Raw genomic sequence first — 15,345 nt, forward strand, 5'->3', positions numbered from 1 at the left:
GGACTCTTGCATTATTTGTCACAATCTTTCTTGTTCTTTCCAGTGGGGGATTGGAGATCAGTTAGGGAAAATTAACAAGGTCAGGAACAGCAGTTGGACAATCGATAAAAGTTGAGGGAGTACAAAGGAGCTAGGGATAGATCAAGTAGACTGGGACTGCCATAGTGTTAAGGGTTTAGATGGAGAGGAATTTGTTAAGTCTGCACAGGAAAATTTTCTGATTCAGTATATGGATGTACCTACTAGAGAAGGTGCAAAACTTGACCTACTCTTGGGAAATAAGGCTGGGCAGGTGGCTGACGTGTCAGTGGGGGAGCACTTTGGGGCCAGCGACCATAATTCCATTAGATTTAAAATAATGATGGAAAAGGATAGACCAGATCTAAAGGTTGAAGTTCTAAATTGGAGAAAGGTTAATTTTGATGGTATTAGGCAAGAACTTTCAAAAGCTGATTGGGGGCAGATGTTTGCAGGTAAAGGGACAGCTAGAAAATGGCAAGCCTTCAGAAATGAGATAATGAGAATCCGGAGAAAGTAAACGCTTGTTAGGGTGAAAGGAAAGGCTGGTAGGTATAGGGAATGCAGGATGACTAAAGATATTGAGGGTTTGGTTAAGAAAAAGAAGCAAGCATATGTCAGGTATAGACAGGACAGATCGAGTGAATCCTTAGAAGAGTATAAAGGAAGTAGGAGTATACTTAAGAGGGAAATCAGGAGGGCAAAAAGGGGACATGAGATAGCTTTGGCAAATAGAATTAAGGAGGATCCCAAGGTTTTTACAAATACATTAAGGACAAAAGAGTAACTCGGGAGAGAATAGGACCTCTCAAAGATCAGCTAGGCAGGTTTTGTGTGGAGCCGCAGAAAGTGGGGGAGATGCTAAACGAGTATTTTGCATCAATATTTACTGCGGAAAAGGATATGGAAGATGTAGAACGTAGTGAAATAGATGGTGACACCTTGCAAACTGTCCAAATTATAAAGGAGGAAGAGCTGGGTGTCTTGAAATGCATAAAGGTGGATAAATCCCCAGGACCTGATCAGGTGTGCCCGAGAACTCTGTGGGAAGCTACAGAAGTGATTGATGGGCCTCTTGCTGAGATATTTGTATCATCAATAGTCACAGGTGAGGTGCCGGAAGACTGGAGGTGGGCTAATGTGGTTCCACTGTTTAAGAAAAGTGGTAAGGACAAGCCAGGGAATTATAGATCAGTGAGCCTGACATTGGTGGTGGGCAAGTTGTTGGAGGAATCCTGAGAGACAGGATGTACATGTATTTGGAAAGGCAAGGACTGATTCGGGATAGTCAACATGGCTTTGTGCATAGGAAATCATGTCTCACAAATTTGATTGAGTTTTTTGAAGAAGTAAAGAGGATTAATAAGGTCAGAGTGGTACTACTACTGCCTACTACTACTTCCTACTGCCTCCTCGACCATGACCCCAGCCCCCATCACCAAACCATCATCTCCCAGACCACACAGAAACTCATCACCTCAGGAGATCTCCCACTCACAGCTTCCAACCTCATAGTCCGGGAACCCCGCACTGCCCGGTTCTACCTCCTTCCCAAGATCCACAAGCCTGACCACCCTGGCCGACCCATTGTCTCAGCATGCTCCTGCCCCACTGAACTCATCTCTACCTACCTCGACACTGTCCTACCCCCCTAGTCCAGGAACTCCCCACATACGTTCGAGACACCACCCACGCCCTCCACCTCCTCCAAGACTTCTGTTTCCCCGGCCCCCAACGCCTCATCTTCACCATGGATATCCAATCCCTCTACACCTCCATCCGCCATGACCAGGGCCTCCAAGCCCTCCATTTTTTCCTCTCCAGACGTCCCCAACAGTGCCCTTCCACCGACACTCTCATTTGTTTGGCCGAACTGGTCCTCACCCTTAACAATTTCTCCTTTGAATCCTCCCACTTCCTCCAGACCAAAGGGGTAGCCATGGGCACACGTATGGGCCCCAGCTATGCCTGTCTCTTTGTTGGCTACGTAGAACAGTTGATCTTCCGTAATTACACCGGCACCATTCCCCACCTCTTCCTCCGCTACATTGATGACTGCATCGGCGCCACCTCCTGCTCCCACGAGGAGGTTGAGCAATTAATCAACTTCATCAACACATTCCACCCTGACCTTAAATTTACCTGGACCATCTTTGACACCTCCCCCCCCCCCCCCCCGCTTCCTGGACCTCTCCATCTCCATTAATGATGACCAACTTGACACTGACATTTGTTACAAACCCACCGACTCCCATAGCTACCTGGATTACACCTCTTCACACCTTATCTCTTGCAAAAATGCCATCCCATATTCCCAATTCCTCCGCCATATCTGCTCCCAAGAGGACCAGTTCCACCATAGAACACACCAGATGGCCTCCTTCTTTAGAGACTGCAATTTCCCTTCCCACGTGGTTAAAGATGCCCTCCAACGCATCTCGTCCACATCCCGCACCTCCGTCCTCAGACCACACCCCTCCAACCGTAACAAGGACAGAACGCCCCTGGTGCTCACCTTCCACCCTACCAATCTTCACATAAACCAAATCATCCGCCGACATTTCCACCACCTCCAAAAAGACCCCACCACCAGGGATATATTTCCCTCCCCACCCCTTTCCGTCTTCCGCAAAGACCGTTCCCTCCGTGACTACCTGGTCAGGTCCACGCCCCCCCCCATGACCCACCCTCCCATCCTGGCACTTTCCCCTGCCACCGCAGGAACTGTAAAACCTGTGCCCACACCTCCTCCCTCACCTCTATCCAAGCCCTAAAGGAGCCTTCCACATATATCAAAGTTTTATCTGCACATCCACTATTATCATTTATTGTATCCATTGCTCGCGATGCGGTCTCCTCTACATTGGGGAGACTGAGCGCCTCCTAGCAGAGCGCTTTAGGGAACATCTCCGAGACACCTGCACCAATCAACCACACCGCCCCGTGGCCCAACATTTCAACTCCCCCTCCCACTCTGCTGAGGACATGGAGGTCCTGGGCCTCCTTCACCGCCACTCCCTCACCACCAGACGCCTGGAGGAAGAACGCCTCATCTTCTGCCTGGGAACACTTCAACCCCAGGGCATCAATGTGGACTTCAACAGTTTCCTCATTTCCCCTTCCCCCACCTCATCCTAGTTTCAAACTTCCAGTTCAGCACTGTCACCATGACTTGCCCGGACTTGTCCGACCTGCCTAGCTCCTTTTCCACCTATCCACCCTTTCCTCCCTGACCTATCACCTTCATCTCCTCCCCCACTCACCCATTGTACTCTATGCTACTCTCTCTCCACCCCCACCTTCCTCGAACTTATCTCTCCATGCTTCCAGCTCACTGCCTTTATTCCTGATGAAGGGCTTTTGCCCGAAATGTCGATTTCGCTGCTCGTTGGATGCTGCCTGAACTGCTGTGCTCTTCCAGCACCACTGATCCAGAATCTGGTTTCCAGCATCTGCAGTCATTGTTTTTACCTGGTAGATGTGATCTATATGGACTTCAGTAAGGCATTCGACAAGGTTCTCCATGGGAGACTGATTAGCAAGGCTAAATCTCATGGAAACAGGGAGAACTAGCCATCTGGGTACAAAACTGGCTCAAAAGGTAGAAGACAGAGGGTGGTGGTGGAGGGTTGTTTTTCAGACTGGAGGCCTGTGACCAGTGGAGTGCCACAAGGATCGGTGCTGGGTCCTCTACTTTTTGTCATTTACATAAATGATTTGGATGTGAGCATAAGAGGTATAGTTCGTAAGTTTGCAGATGACACCAAAATTGGAGGTGTAGTGGACAGCAAAGAGGGTTACCTCAGATTATAATAGGATCTTGACCAGATGGGCCAATGGGCTGAGATGTGGCAGATAAAGTTTAATTCATATAAATGCGAGGTGCTGCATTTTGGGAAAGCAAAACTTAGCATGACTTATACACTTAATGGTAAGGTCCTAGGGAGTGTTGCTGAACAAAGAGACCTTGGAGTGCAGGTTCATAGCTCCTTGAAAGTGGAGTCGCAGGTAGATAGGATAGTGAAGAAGGCGTTTGGTATGCTTTCCTTTATTGGTAACAGTATGGAGTACAGGAGTTGGGAGGTCATGTTGCGGCTGTACAGGACATTGGTTAGGCCACTGTTGGAATATTGCATGCAATTCTGATCTTCTTCCTATTGGAAAGATATTGTGAAACTTGAAAGGGTTCAGAAGAGTTTTACAAGGATGTTGCCAGGGTTGGATGATTTGAGCCACAGAGAGAGGCTGAACAGGCTGGGGTTGTTTTCCCTGGAGTGTCGGAGGTTGAGGGGTGACCTTTACAAAAGAGATTTACAAAATCATGAGAGGCATGGATAGGGTAAATAGGCAAAGTCTTTTCCCTGGGGTCGGGGAATCCAGAACCAGAGGGCATAGGTTTAGGGTGAGAGGGAAAAGATATAAAAGAGACCTAAGGGGCAACATTTTCACGCAGAGGGTGTACGTGTATGGAATGAGCTGCCAGTGGACATGGAGGAGGCTGGTACAATTGCAACATTTAAGAGGCAATTGGATGGGTATATGAATAGGAAGGGATATGGGCCGGGTGCTGGAAGGTGGACTAGATTGGGTTGGGATATCTGGTTGACATGGACGAGTTGGACCAAAGGGTCTGTTTCCATGTTATAAATCCCAAGACTCTAAGTGATGGAAAGGCACTTGATTACTGGATACTCAATTCCATTTAGCAGTCAAATTTGTCAAAGCCCACACAAAGCTGACCTGCATAAAATTGAAAATGGAAGTAAAGTTTGAGGGGGTTGGATTCATATTTGAGATTTTGAAAAATCATCCCTACCAACTCAAGCACACCCATTTTTGAGAGTTAAATTCACTCTTGACATCACTGATAAGACAATGAGCACCAAAGGAATTAAATAATATGTAAGTATTTCATTATTGGTCAGCATCCTGCAAGTGATTAAAACAATTCTTACTCTGATTGGCTTCAAAGCTTGGGCATCAGGAAGAAACTTAAGTAATGTTGATGCAGCTAGTAAAAGGAAAGACCGATTTATCGATTCTCCACCATCCAAACCCGACAGGCACAACTTATATAATCCGTTGCAAGCTTCATGTCGAACTGAAGTCTAGAACAAAGAAGTCAATTATTGACAAAATACCTTAAGTTTAATATTAAAGAAACTATCAGTTTATACAAACAACTAGAAAAATCTATTACAATTAATAATTAGGTATTATAGCATATGTATGAGGTTTAGCCTTACCTCTGGTACAAGAAGAGTTAATTTTTTCAACCATTCATGTAGATGTTCACTGTCTGCAAGGCTGGATTTGACCAGTGAACAACAGTGAGCCCAACTCACTAATAGCCACATAGCATAATGAGTAACTGAAATGTGAAATAAGAAACTGGTTAATATGACAGACGTGCACTTCTTTACTATTGGGATTAAGCTAGCTCGATTGGCTGGATGGCTGGTTTGCAATGCAGAATGATGCCAATAGAATGGGTTCAATTCCCACATCGATTGAAGTTATGAATTTGCCTTCTCAGCCTCTTCCCTCACCTGAGATGTGGTGACCACCACAACTGTCTCTCCAATGAGGGCGGCACAGTGGTTCAGTGTTAGCACTGCTGCCTCACAAGTGTCAGGGAGTGGAGTTACATTTCAGCCTCAGGTGACTGTCTGTGTAGTTTACATGTTTTCCCCATATCCGCATGGGTTTCCCCTGGGTGCTCCAGTTTCCTCCCACAAACATGCAGGTTAGGTGGATTGGCCATGCTAAATGTGGGATTACTGGAAACGGTAGGAGGCTGGTTCGGTTTGAACTCTATGGATCAAATGGCCTCCTTTCACACTGTAGGACTTCTGTGGTCTGGTATGACTACAGCAACTTTGCCTTTAAATCACATTAGTGGTTTTTTCTTTATATAACCAGTTATAAACTTTGCTCTTCCGCAGCTGACCGTTAAATGTCTCATTTGCAGTCAGTAAAATACAAATGATGCTGCATTTAAAAAAACACAAAGAACTGCAGATGTTGAAGATCTCAAACAAAAACAGAAGTTGCTGGAGGAACCTAGCAGGTCTGGCAGCATCTGTGGAGAGAAAGCAGAGTTCAGGGTCACTAGACTTGAAATGTTAACTCTGTTTCCTCTCCATAGATGCTGCAACACCTACCGAATTCCTCAGGCAATTTCTGTTTTAATATCAATTGTATTTCAATTGTTTGTGATGTAAATGACAGAAGATTAAATGTTTCCTTTATGATGCCTGCACATTTATCTCAGCAAACTATTAAAAAATTAACTATTGCAAATAGCTTTTTTAAACAAGGAAATTTAAAGTGAATAAAACAGCTTCTAACAAATTACCTTGACATGAACGAAACATTACGATAAATAAATTGCAAGTAATAAACTCACAGATGTTTAAGTTTAGTAACAATGGACTGTTATAAACTGATGTATAAATAACATACCCTCGTGTCTGGACCGGTGATCTGACTGAGCTTTAAGCACTCTATAATTTTAATTAAAAAAAAGAACAAAAATTGATAAATAAGCTCCTTAAATTATTTGTGAAATATAATTTGTTGCAATTGTAATGGGCTAAATCTCGCTGGAGCAGGACAATCTTGCAGTGTTTCTATTACTCAGGCCTTTCACTGCATCTTTAAGCTTCAAAATCTTTTTCATCAAACAACTTATTGAAGCATGAGCTAATTAACAGTACAACTGTGTCAGAGCATTTAGAACATTTAAAAATAAAAAAATCTAAAAGATTCTGTTTTACTAATGAGATTTTAAGTATAGGAAAGAAATAGGAGAAGGTTTAAAGTCAATACTAGAGGCAAATTGAAATATTAAAAAGATTGAATTGAGAGTGAGAGAGAGAGAGACACACACGAAAGGGATTTTGTAAAAGGTTTAAATTATTGCTATATTCCGAATAACAATGTAATAACAGATAAAACTTTAACATTGAAATCTTTCTGGGCTAGAGAAATTTCCATTTAATTAATAAATTATTAAAAGGGGTGCTTCATTTTATTATGAGTTCAACATTTTGGGGCAAGTGCTTACAAGTTCAGGAAATTCTTGAATGTACCAGAAAATGTGATAATTAAAAAGCAAGTTATTTGGCTTTGCATCTCATGACGTACTGCTTCATTTCCTGAACTTGCTGGCTAATTTGAAAATGATTAATTATGTATGTTACTAATGTGCTACTGTTTCTCCAGGAGGATTTGGCTCAACATTTTAGAAGTCTTTCAGGTATTCCCTTGTTGAAGCAGTGCAAAATAAATTTAAAATATTTTTTAAAAATTACCTATGAGCCAAGTTGCTATAGGTGTAAGCAACAGACATTAATCGATAAATCAAACTTGATCCATGCACCAAACCAAGAAACACCTAAAAATAAAAAGAAAAGTTGTATTTCCTCTGACACAAAGTGCAATACCATCAACTACATTTATAGATGAAGTTTGATAAAATAGCAAAATAATTAGAAAAAGGTACTAGCCTCAGTCAAACGAGGTATGTGCAATCCTTTCCCATGATCTCCAGCTCCTTTTCTTGATTTACCAGGCCAAGTCCTTTTCCTATGGCTGTCAGATATACCAGACCAGGCATAGATATCGTGATAAGCCAGATCCAAGTCAACTGGATCAACTGCAAACTGGCACATTAGCTTCAGCAGACAAGCAAGGCAGTCCAGCTGCCACTGGGAACATGCAAGATAGTAACTAAGTCAAACTCAATTTTTAAACACTTTGTTTGAAAAAAATAGCATCAGTATCGGTCTTCTAAAGAAAACAAACAGGTCAGTATAAACTTCTATTTAGAAGCGATGCACTAAACTATTACCAGTAAAAACAAAATCAACAATAAGACTTTCTCTATTACCCATGCTGAAAACATTTCATATAAATGAACATACAACTATTAGCCATAACCTGAACTTAAAGCAGTTGCAAATGATTCTGGCTTGTAGCCCAACATGCTCCATTCAACACACACAATATTTCAAAACCCAATTCAGGGGAAAGATTGAATGTAATTTTCACAACCAGTTGCAGTTTTTGACTGAATTGCTACATTGCAATCACCAACTTATGGCTCTATTTTCCCATAATCTTCTTTTAGTTTATAATTCAATTAGTGTTTAATGGCCTGCAACACAAGTCTTGCTTTATTATTTTAAAACTAACACTGACAACCTTTGAGATCAAAAGGTTAGTTATGATTTAATCACAGATGTATTCAAACACTATTCCTTTAAACTGTAGTATCAGCATTCAAAGCCAGACAGGTTAACGAGGCAAAAAAAAAAGTATCTTTCTGTAAATGCAAGTGTTTAACTTATTTTTGTTCACTCATGGGATGTGAGCATTGTTGGCTGACCAGTGTTTATTGCCCATCCCAAGTTGCTCGAGAAGATGGTGGTGAGCTGCCTCTTCAACCGCTGCAATTCATGTGCTATAGGCAGACACAGCAGCATTAGGGAGGGACTTCTAGGATTTTGACCCAACCACACTGAAGAAACAGCAATATATTTTTAAGAGAAGATGGAGAGTGGCTTGCAGGGGAACTTGCATAGGGTAGTATCGCCATGCCTTTGATGTTCTCGATGAAAGTGGTCATGAGTTCGAAAGGAGACGTGTAAGGAGGTTTGGTAAATCTTTGCAGTGCATCTTGTGGATGGTACACATTGCTGCTGCAGTGTCAGTTGATGGAGGGAGTGAATGTCCATGGATGTGATGCCATAAATAGACTGTTTTTGTCCTGGATGCCATAAATAGACTGTTTTTGTCCTGAATGCCGTCAAGCCTCTTGAGTGCCATTGGAGCTGCACTCTTCCAGGCAAGCAGGGAGCAATCCATCACACTCCTGACTTCAGCTTTGCAGATGGTGGCCAGATTTTGGGAGTCAGGTGGCGAGTTACTTGCTGCAGGATTTTTAGCCTCTGATCTGCTTTTGTAATTATAGTATTCATATAACTGGTCCAGTTCAGTTTCTGAACAATGATAGCTCCCAAGGTATTGATAGCTGGGATTCAGTGGTGGTAATGAAATTGAATAGTATGGGTGATGGCTAGGTTCTCTCGAGGAATTAAGAACATTACACAATCAATACTGAACACCCCACTTGTGACCTTGTGATGGAGGGAACGTCATTGATGAAGTAGTTCAAGATGGTTGGGCCTAGGACACTACTCCTGCAGAAAGATCCTGGAACTGAGATGACTGACCTCCAACCACAATAATCATCTTCTTCTGTACCAGGTCAGAGAAAATGGAGAAGGCTGGTTGAATTACAACATATAAAAGGCATCCAGATAGTTGTTGTGGTTCTGTTCGTCGAGCTGGGAGTTTTTCTTGCAAACGTTTCGTCCCCTTTCTAGGTGACATCTTCAGTGCTTGGGAGCCTCCTGTGAAGCGCTTCTGTGCTGATTCCTCCGGCATTTATACTGGTTTGAATCTGCCGCTTCCGGTTGTCAGTAGCTGTCCGCTGCAGTGGCCGGTATATAGGGTCTAGGTCGATGTGTCTGTTGATCGAATTCGTAGATGAGTGCCATGCTTCTAGGAATTCCCTGGCTGTTCTCTGTTTGGTCTGTCCTATAATGGTGGTGTTGTCCCAATCGAATTCATGTTGTTTGTCATCTGAGTGTATGGCTACTAGGGATAGCTGGTCGTGTCGTTTCGTGGCTAGTTGGTGTTCATGGATGCGGGTTGTTAGCTGTCTTCCTGTTTGTCCTATGTAGTGTTTTGTGCAGTCCTTGCATGGGATTTTGTAAACCACGTTGGTTTTGCTCATGCTGGGAATCGGGTCCTTTGTCCTGGTGAGTTGTTGTCTGAGAGTGGCTGTTGGTTTGTGCGCTGTTATGAGTCCTAGTGGTCGCAGCAGTCTGGCTGTCAGTTCAGAAATGCTCCTGATGTAAGGGAGTGTGGCCAGTCCTTTGGGTTGTGGCATGTCCTCATTTCGTTGTCTTTCCCTGAGGCATCTGTTAATGAAATTGCGTGGGTATCCATTTTTGTTGAATACCTTGTATAGGTGTTCTTCTTCCTCTTTTTGTAGTTCTGGTGTGCTGCACTGTGTTGTGGCCCTTTTGAATAATGCCCTGATGCAACTTCGTTTGTGTGTGTTGGGGTGGTTGCTTTCATAGTTCAGGACTTGGTCTGTGTGTGTGGCTTTCCTGTATACCTTTGTGGTGAATTCTCCGTTCGGTGTTCTTTGTACCATCATGTCCAGGAATGGGAGCTGGTTGTCCTTTTCTTCCTCTCTCGTGAATCGGATTCCTGTGAGTGTGGCGTTGATGATCCGGTGTGTGTTCTCTATGTCTGTGTTTTTTATGATTACAAAGGTGTCGTCCACGTATCTGATCCATAGTTTGGGTTGTAGTTGCGGTAAAACTGTTTTTTCTAACCTTTGCATAACTGCTTCTGCTATCAGTCCGGAGATCAGTGAGCCCATGGGTGTTCCGTTAATTTGTTCATATATCTGGTTGTTGAATGTGAAGTGTGTTGTGAGGCACAGGTCGAGTAGTTTAAGTATGCCATCTTTGTTAATAGGTTCAGCGTCCTGTTTTCTGTTATGTATGTCTAGCAAGTTGGATATTGTTTCTCTGGCTAGGGTTTTGTCAATAGAAGTGAACAGTGCCGTGACATCAGATGAGACCATGGTTTCTTCCTTGTCTATGTGCATATTTCTAATGCTGTCCAAAAATTCTTGTGTTGTCTGTATAGAGTGTCTGGATCCGCTAACCAGGTGTTTCAGTTTCTGTTGTAGCTCCTTAGCCAGTTTGTGTGTTGGTGTTCCTGGTAGTGGTACTATGGGTCTGAGTGGGATGTCTGGTTTGTGTACTTTAGGTAGTCCATAGAATCTGGGGGTGTTGTTGCTTTCCGGTTTCATTCTTTGTGGGTCAGACCTGGTTATCTGTCCGTTTTTTTTGTAGGTTTCTCAGTGTGTTGTTTGTCCTATTGGTGAGCTGTGGAGTGGGGTCAAACTCCCTCTTTTGGTAGGTGTTGGTATCTGCAAGTAGTTGTTCCACTTTGTATATGTAGTCTGACTTTTCCAGTATAACAGTCATTCTGCCTTTGTCTGCTGGTAGTCTGATTATGGTCTTATCGTTTCTTAGTGATTTTAGTGCTTCTTTCTCCTTAGTGTTGAGGTTGTGTGTTTGTCTTTTTCTTATTATCATAGGTACGATACTTTGTCTCACTGTTTGTTGTGTCTCTTCTGTTAATCCATTGTTCCTGAGTGTGCATTCTAGTGCTGCTAAGAAGTCTGCTGTCTTGGCGTCCCTGTGGTTGTAGTTAAGTCCTTTGGTCAGTATTGTTCTTTCCGTGTCTGTGAGCTGTCTGTGGGAAAGGTTTTTAACCCAGGTGTGTGTTGTGGTGTCCTTATCATTGTGTGTTAGTTTGGCCATTTTTTCTTTTAGTGCCGTTTTTTTGCAGTGTGTGGTCCTATTCTGTACTATGGTGATAGCTTGTTCAATGGTCCGGGTCCATTCCTGATTGGTAGTTTTTAAAATTAACGATTTTTGGTGCGCAATTTCTTGTCTGTATTTGTGGAGTCTGTTGTGAGGGTCTGTAATCATTACCTGGATCATCCTGAGTCTGTTCTGTCTGGCTGTGTCCCTGGCTTGTGGATTGGTGGTCTGTATCTGACACATGGTGGAAGGATTCGATTCTTCCGGCATTCATGCAGGAATCGGAGTTGTTCATATGTGGCGCTTAGGCAGTTAGCACACGATTCCCATTTCCTGGCTTGACTTAGTGTCTCTCGCCCGTAGGTGTTCAAAGTTTGTGAGAAGATTTGTAGCTCGGGTGCTCGTTGTTGTGGTTCTGTTCGCCGAGCTGGGAGTTTTTCTTGCAAACGTTTCGTCCCCTTTCTAGGTGACATCTTCAGTGCTTGGGAGCCTCCTGTGAAGCGCTTCACAGGAGGCTCCCGAGCACTGAAGATGTCACCTAGAAAGGGGACGAAACGTTTGCAAGAAAAACTCCCAGCTCGGCGAAAAGAACCACAACAACGAGCACCCGAGCTACAAATCTTCTCACAAACTTTGAGCATCCAGATAGATACATGAATTGGAAGGGTTTAGAATGGAATGGGTCAAATGGGACTAGATTAATTTAAGATATCTGGTCGGCATGGACTAGTTGGAACAAAACGTCTGTTTCCATGCTGTACAGCTCCACAACTATTACAGTTTTCTGTTTGACAGTCTTCGAACAGATCCAGGTGTTGAAGCAGGTTTCAGAGTATGATGCAATGACTATGTTACGGCATGTTATAAATTTGGAAACAGCAGAGAATGCAAGACAGGAAGTGGATAGGATTCTGACTGAATCAAGACTGGTGATTACTGTTATGATGACATGATGACACATGATGACCAACCACCCAGGACAGCACTTTTCCCAGATTCCTTCCATGAAGGCTGTTTAACAGCCTGCATTTTTGCCAACAAAGCCAACACAATATGTGTACTTAGATAGTCATAAAGAAGCATCAGCAAATTTGGCCAGCACATTCCAGAGAGTTGTTCAGCTTCTACAGATGATTTTTTTTTACCCCCCTACCCAAGTCCCTGCAGCACCTGACTTCCCTTACCCTTATAAACATAGTATCTCTTTACTGGCTTCCTCCAATAATGTTTAAAGAACTGTAAGAAATAAGTCTTTGTGGATTCTGTGCCATAAGGATTGTCAGGATTCAACTGAAGAAGGTTCTCAGAACATGTATCTTATTGATGGTAAATAACCAGCTTCAAAAGTGAAATGGCTGCTGGTGAATCCATCTCAATAATGACTGGATGGCTCCCAAAAATGAGTGGAATGTAACACTATGTTGACTAAAGTAAAGTTTACTTTTCTATTAGAATAACAATATTTTTAGTTATTTTAAAACATTAAGTGTAATAAATTATGAAATCTTTGACCAGTAGTTTCCTTCCCCTTGGCATCAGAATGATTCTTTTATTTCTGAATACTCATTGGCTATAAATATCATAGTATGATTAATTCAAAAATGTTTGATTTAATAAAACAACACCTTATTCTTACTATCAATAATTGAACTAACATATTTCAGAATTTGATTCCTTCATTAAAACCAATAAACAGGTAAGGACAATGAAAACAAGAATAACAAAGATATTCACAAAACTACAAGTAGAACGGCAAACATATAGGAATACCACCAGCTGCAAATTGCTCTTTAAACCACACGTCTGACAAAAAAAAATTGATCAGTGAACATATTGACTGATATGATTCAAGCAAGTGGCTCACCACTACCCTTTCGGATGCATTTAGGGATGGACAATGAATGCTAGCCTTACCACTGGTGCTCTCATCCCACAAGAAATTTTTTAAAATGTCAATACTACATGCACACATTTTTAGTAACAAAATATTTTCATATCATCGTTTAATTCTGTTGTAGATTTACCTAACAAAAATAGCCATTAATAAAAAAATCTATGAAAGGTACACACAATAACTAAAACATGGGGATACTTACCACAGTCCAGGATTCTTGCTCTTTGGGCTCCAGAATCCCTGACAGAAAAATTTCCAACAGTTGCTGAAGTCCACCAGCAGCAACAAACTAAAACATGGAGAACATTACAAATTAGCTTTAGTTGATGAAAATGAGGTTCGATACTTGTACTGGAAAAATTCTGGCCATCATTTCTTCTGCAGAAAGTTCCAGCTTTCAAGGAGTATTCATGCAGCGCACCACCCCCATTCGTTGACAAACCTCAAATCAGAATTGGCATTTATTAACTGTTCTCTGTCATGTAACATGTAGCAATTGGCTCCTTTGCCCTTAAATTTGAAAGCAAATTGAAACCATACAAGAATCTACAGCATGAGCATGCCATGGGGCCCATGTGCTGGGATCCGTCTTCCACATGATCAACGTACAATTCAAATTTAAATACGTTTAAATAAATTCAAAAGCCTTGAAACACTGTACTTCCCATCTGCACCAGACATTGATTTTGCCTCAGGTTTTTATATCCATTAACACGGATATCTAATAATATCTTCTTATTTAACAGAAGAACATTTTGGTAAACAGTCTAATTTATTGATTTGGAATATTTAGCAGGGGGGTGGGAACCTAAATTGTAGCGCCAGTGTACAGGAGGTGGTTGAGAGTGGTGAGGTCAGAAATGAGGTTTCAAGGTTACATGAATTCACTGGCAAGCAGGAAAGTGGTTTGAAGTGTGTCTACTTCAACACAAGGAGCATCCGGAATAAGGTTGGTGAACTTGCAGCATGGGTTGGCTCGTGGGACTTCGATGTTGTGGTCATTTTGGAGACATGGATAGAGCAGGAACAGGAACAGCTGTTGCAGGTTCCAGGATTTAGTGGTTTCAGTTAGAACAGAGAAGATGGTAAAAGAGGAGGTGGCGTGGCATTGTTAGTCAAGGACAGTATTACAGTGACAGAAAGGACATTTGAGAGCTCGTCTACTGAGGTGGAATTGGCTGAGGTCAGAAACAGGAAAGGAGAGGTCACCCTGTTGGGAGTTTTCTATAGGCCTCTGGATACTTCCAGAGACCTAGAGGAAAGGATTGCAAAGATAAATCTGGATAGGAATGAGAGTAAAAGTGCAGTTGTAATGGGGGACTTTAACTTTCCAAATATTGAGTGGAAATACTATAGTTCGAGTATTTTAGAGTCTTAGTCTTGGAGATGTCAAGCACAGAAACAGACCCTTCAGTCTAACTCGTCCATGTTGACCAGATATCCTAACCCAATCTAGTACAATCTGCCAGCACCCAGGCCATATCCCTCCTAATCGTTCCTATTCATATACCTATCCAGATGCCTTTTAAATGTTGCAACTGTAGTAGCCTCTTCAGGTGGGTCAAGTTTTGTCGAATGTGTGCAGGACGGCTTCCTGACACAGTATGTAAACAAGCAAACAAGGGGTGAGGCCACATTGGATTTGTTCTAGGTAATGAACCCAGCCGTGTGTTAGATTTGGAGGTAGGTGAGCACATTGGTGATAGTGACCACAATTCGGTTAAGTTTACTTCAGCGATGAAAAGGGACAGATATGTACTGTAGGACAAGAGTTATAGCTGGGGGAAAGGCAATTACAATGTGATTAGGCAAGAGTTAGGATGCATAGGATGGGGAAGGAAACTGCTCGGGATGGGCACAATTGAAATGTGGAGCTTATTCAAGGAACAGCTACTGCATGTCCTTGTTAAGTATGCACCTGTCAGGCAGGCAGTAAGTGGTTGAGCAAGGGAGCCATGGTTTACTAAAGAGTTGAATTTCGTGTCAAGAGGAAGGCGGTGGCAGCTTATGTTA

General features: G+C 42.6%; 1 protein-coding gene across 5 annotated transcripts in view; it reads right to left on the reverse strand.

Moving 5' to 3' along the window:
• Positions 1-15,345, reverse strand: part of usp34 (ubiquitin specific peptidase 34) — a 472,579-nt gene that overhangs the window by 159,025 nt on the left and 298,209 nt on the right. For all 5 annotated transcript variants that reach the window (XM_060831547.1, XM_060831550.1, XM_060831548.1 and 2 more), the window contains 6 exons: positions 13,535-13,621; positions 7,530-7,730; positions 7,335-7,417; positions 6,484-6,524; positions 5,265-5,389; positions 4,974-5,126 (listed from right to left, as the gene is read on the reverse strand). In XM_060831547.1, coding sequence (XP_060687530.1) covers positions 4,974-5,126; positions 5,265-5,389; positions 6,484-6,524; positions 7,335-7,417; positions 7,530-7,730; positions 13,535-13,621 — 690 coding nt within the window. The remainder of the gene's footprint in view (positions 1-4,973; positions 5,127-5,264; positions 5,390-6,483; positions 6,525-7,334; positions 7,418-7,529; positions 7,731-13,534; positions 13,622-15,345) is intronic.

Source organism: Hemiscyllium ocellatum, chromosome 10 (assembly GCF_020745735.1).
Source record: "Hemiscyllium ocellatum isolate sHemOce1 chromosome 10, sHemOce1.pat.X.cur, whole genome shotgun sequence".
Taxonomy (NCBI): Eukaryota; Metazoa; Chordata; class Chondrichthyes; order Orectolobiformes; family Hemiscylliidae; genus Hemiscyllium; species Hemiscyllium ocellatum.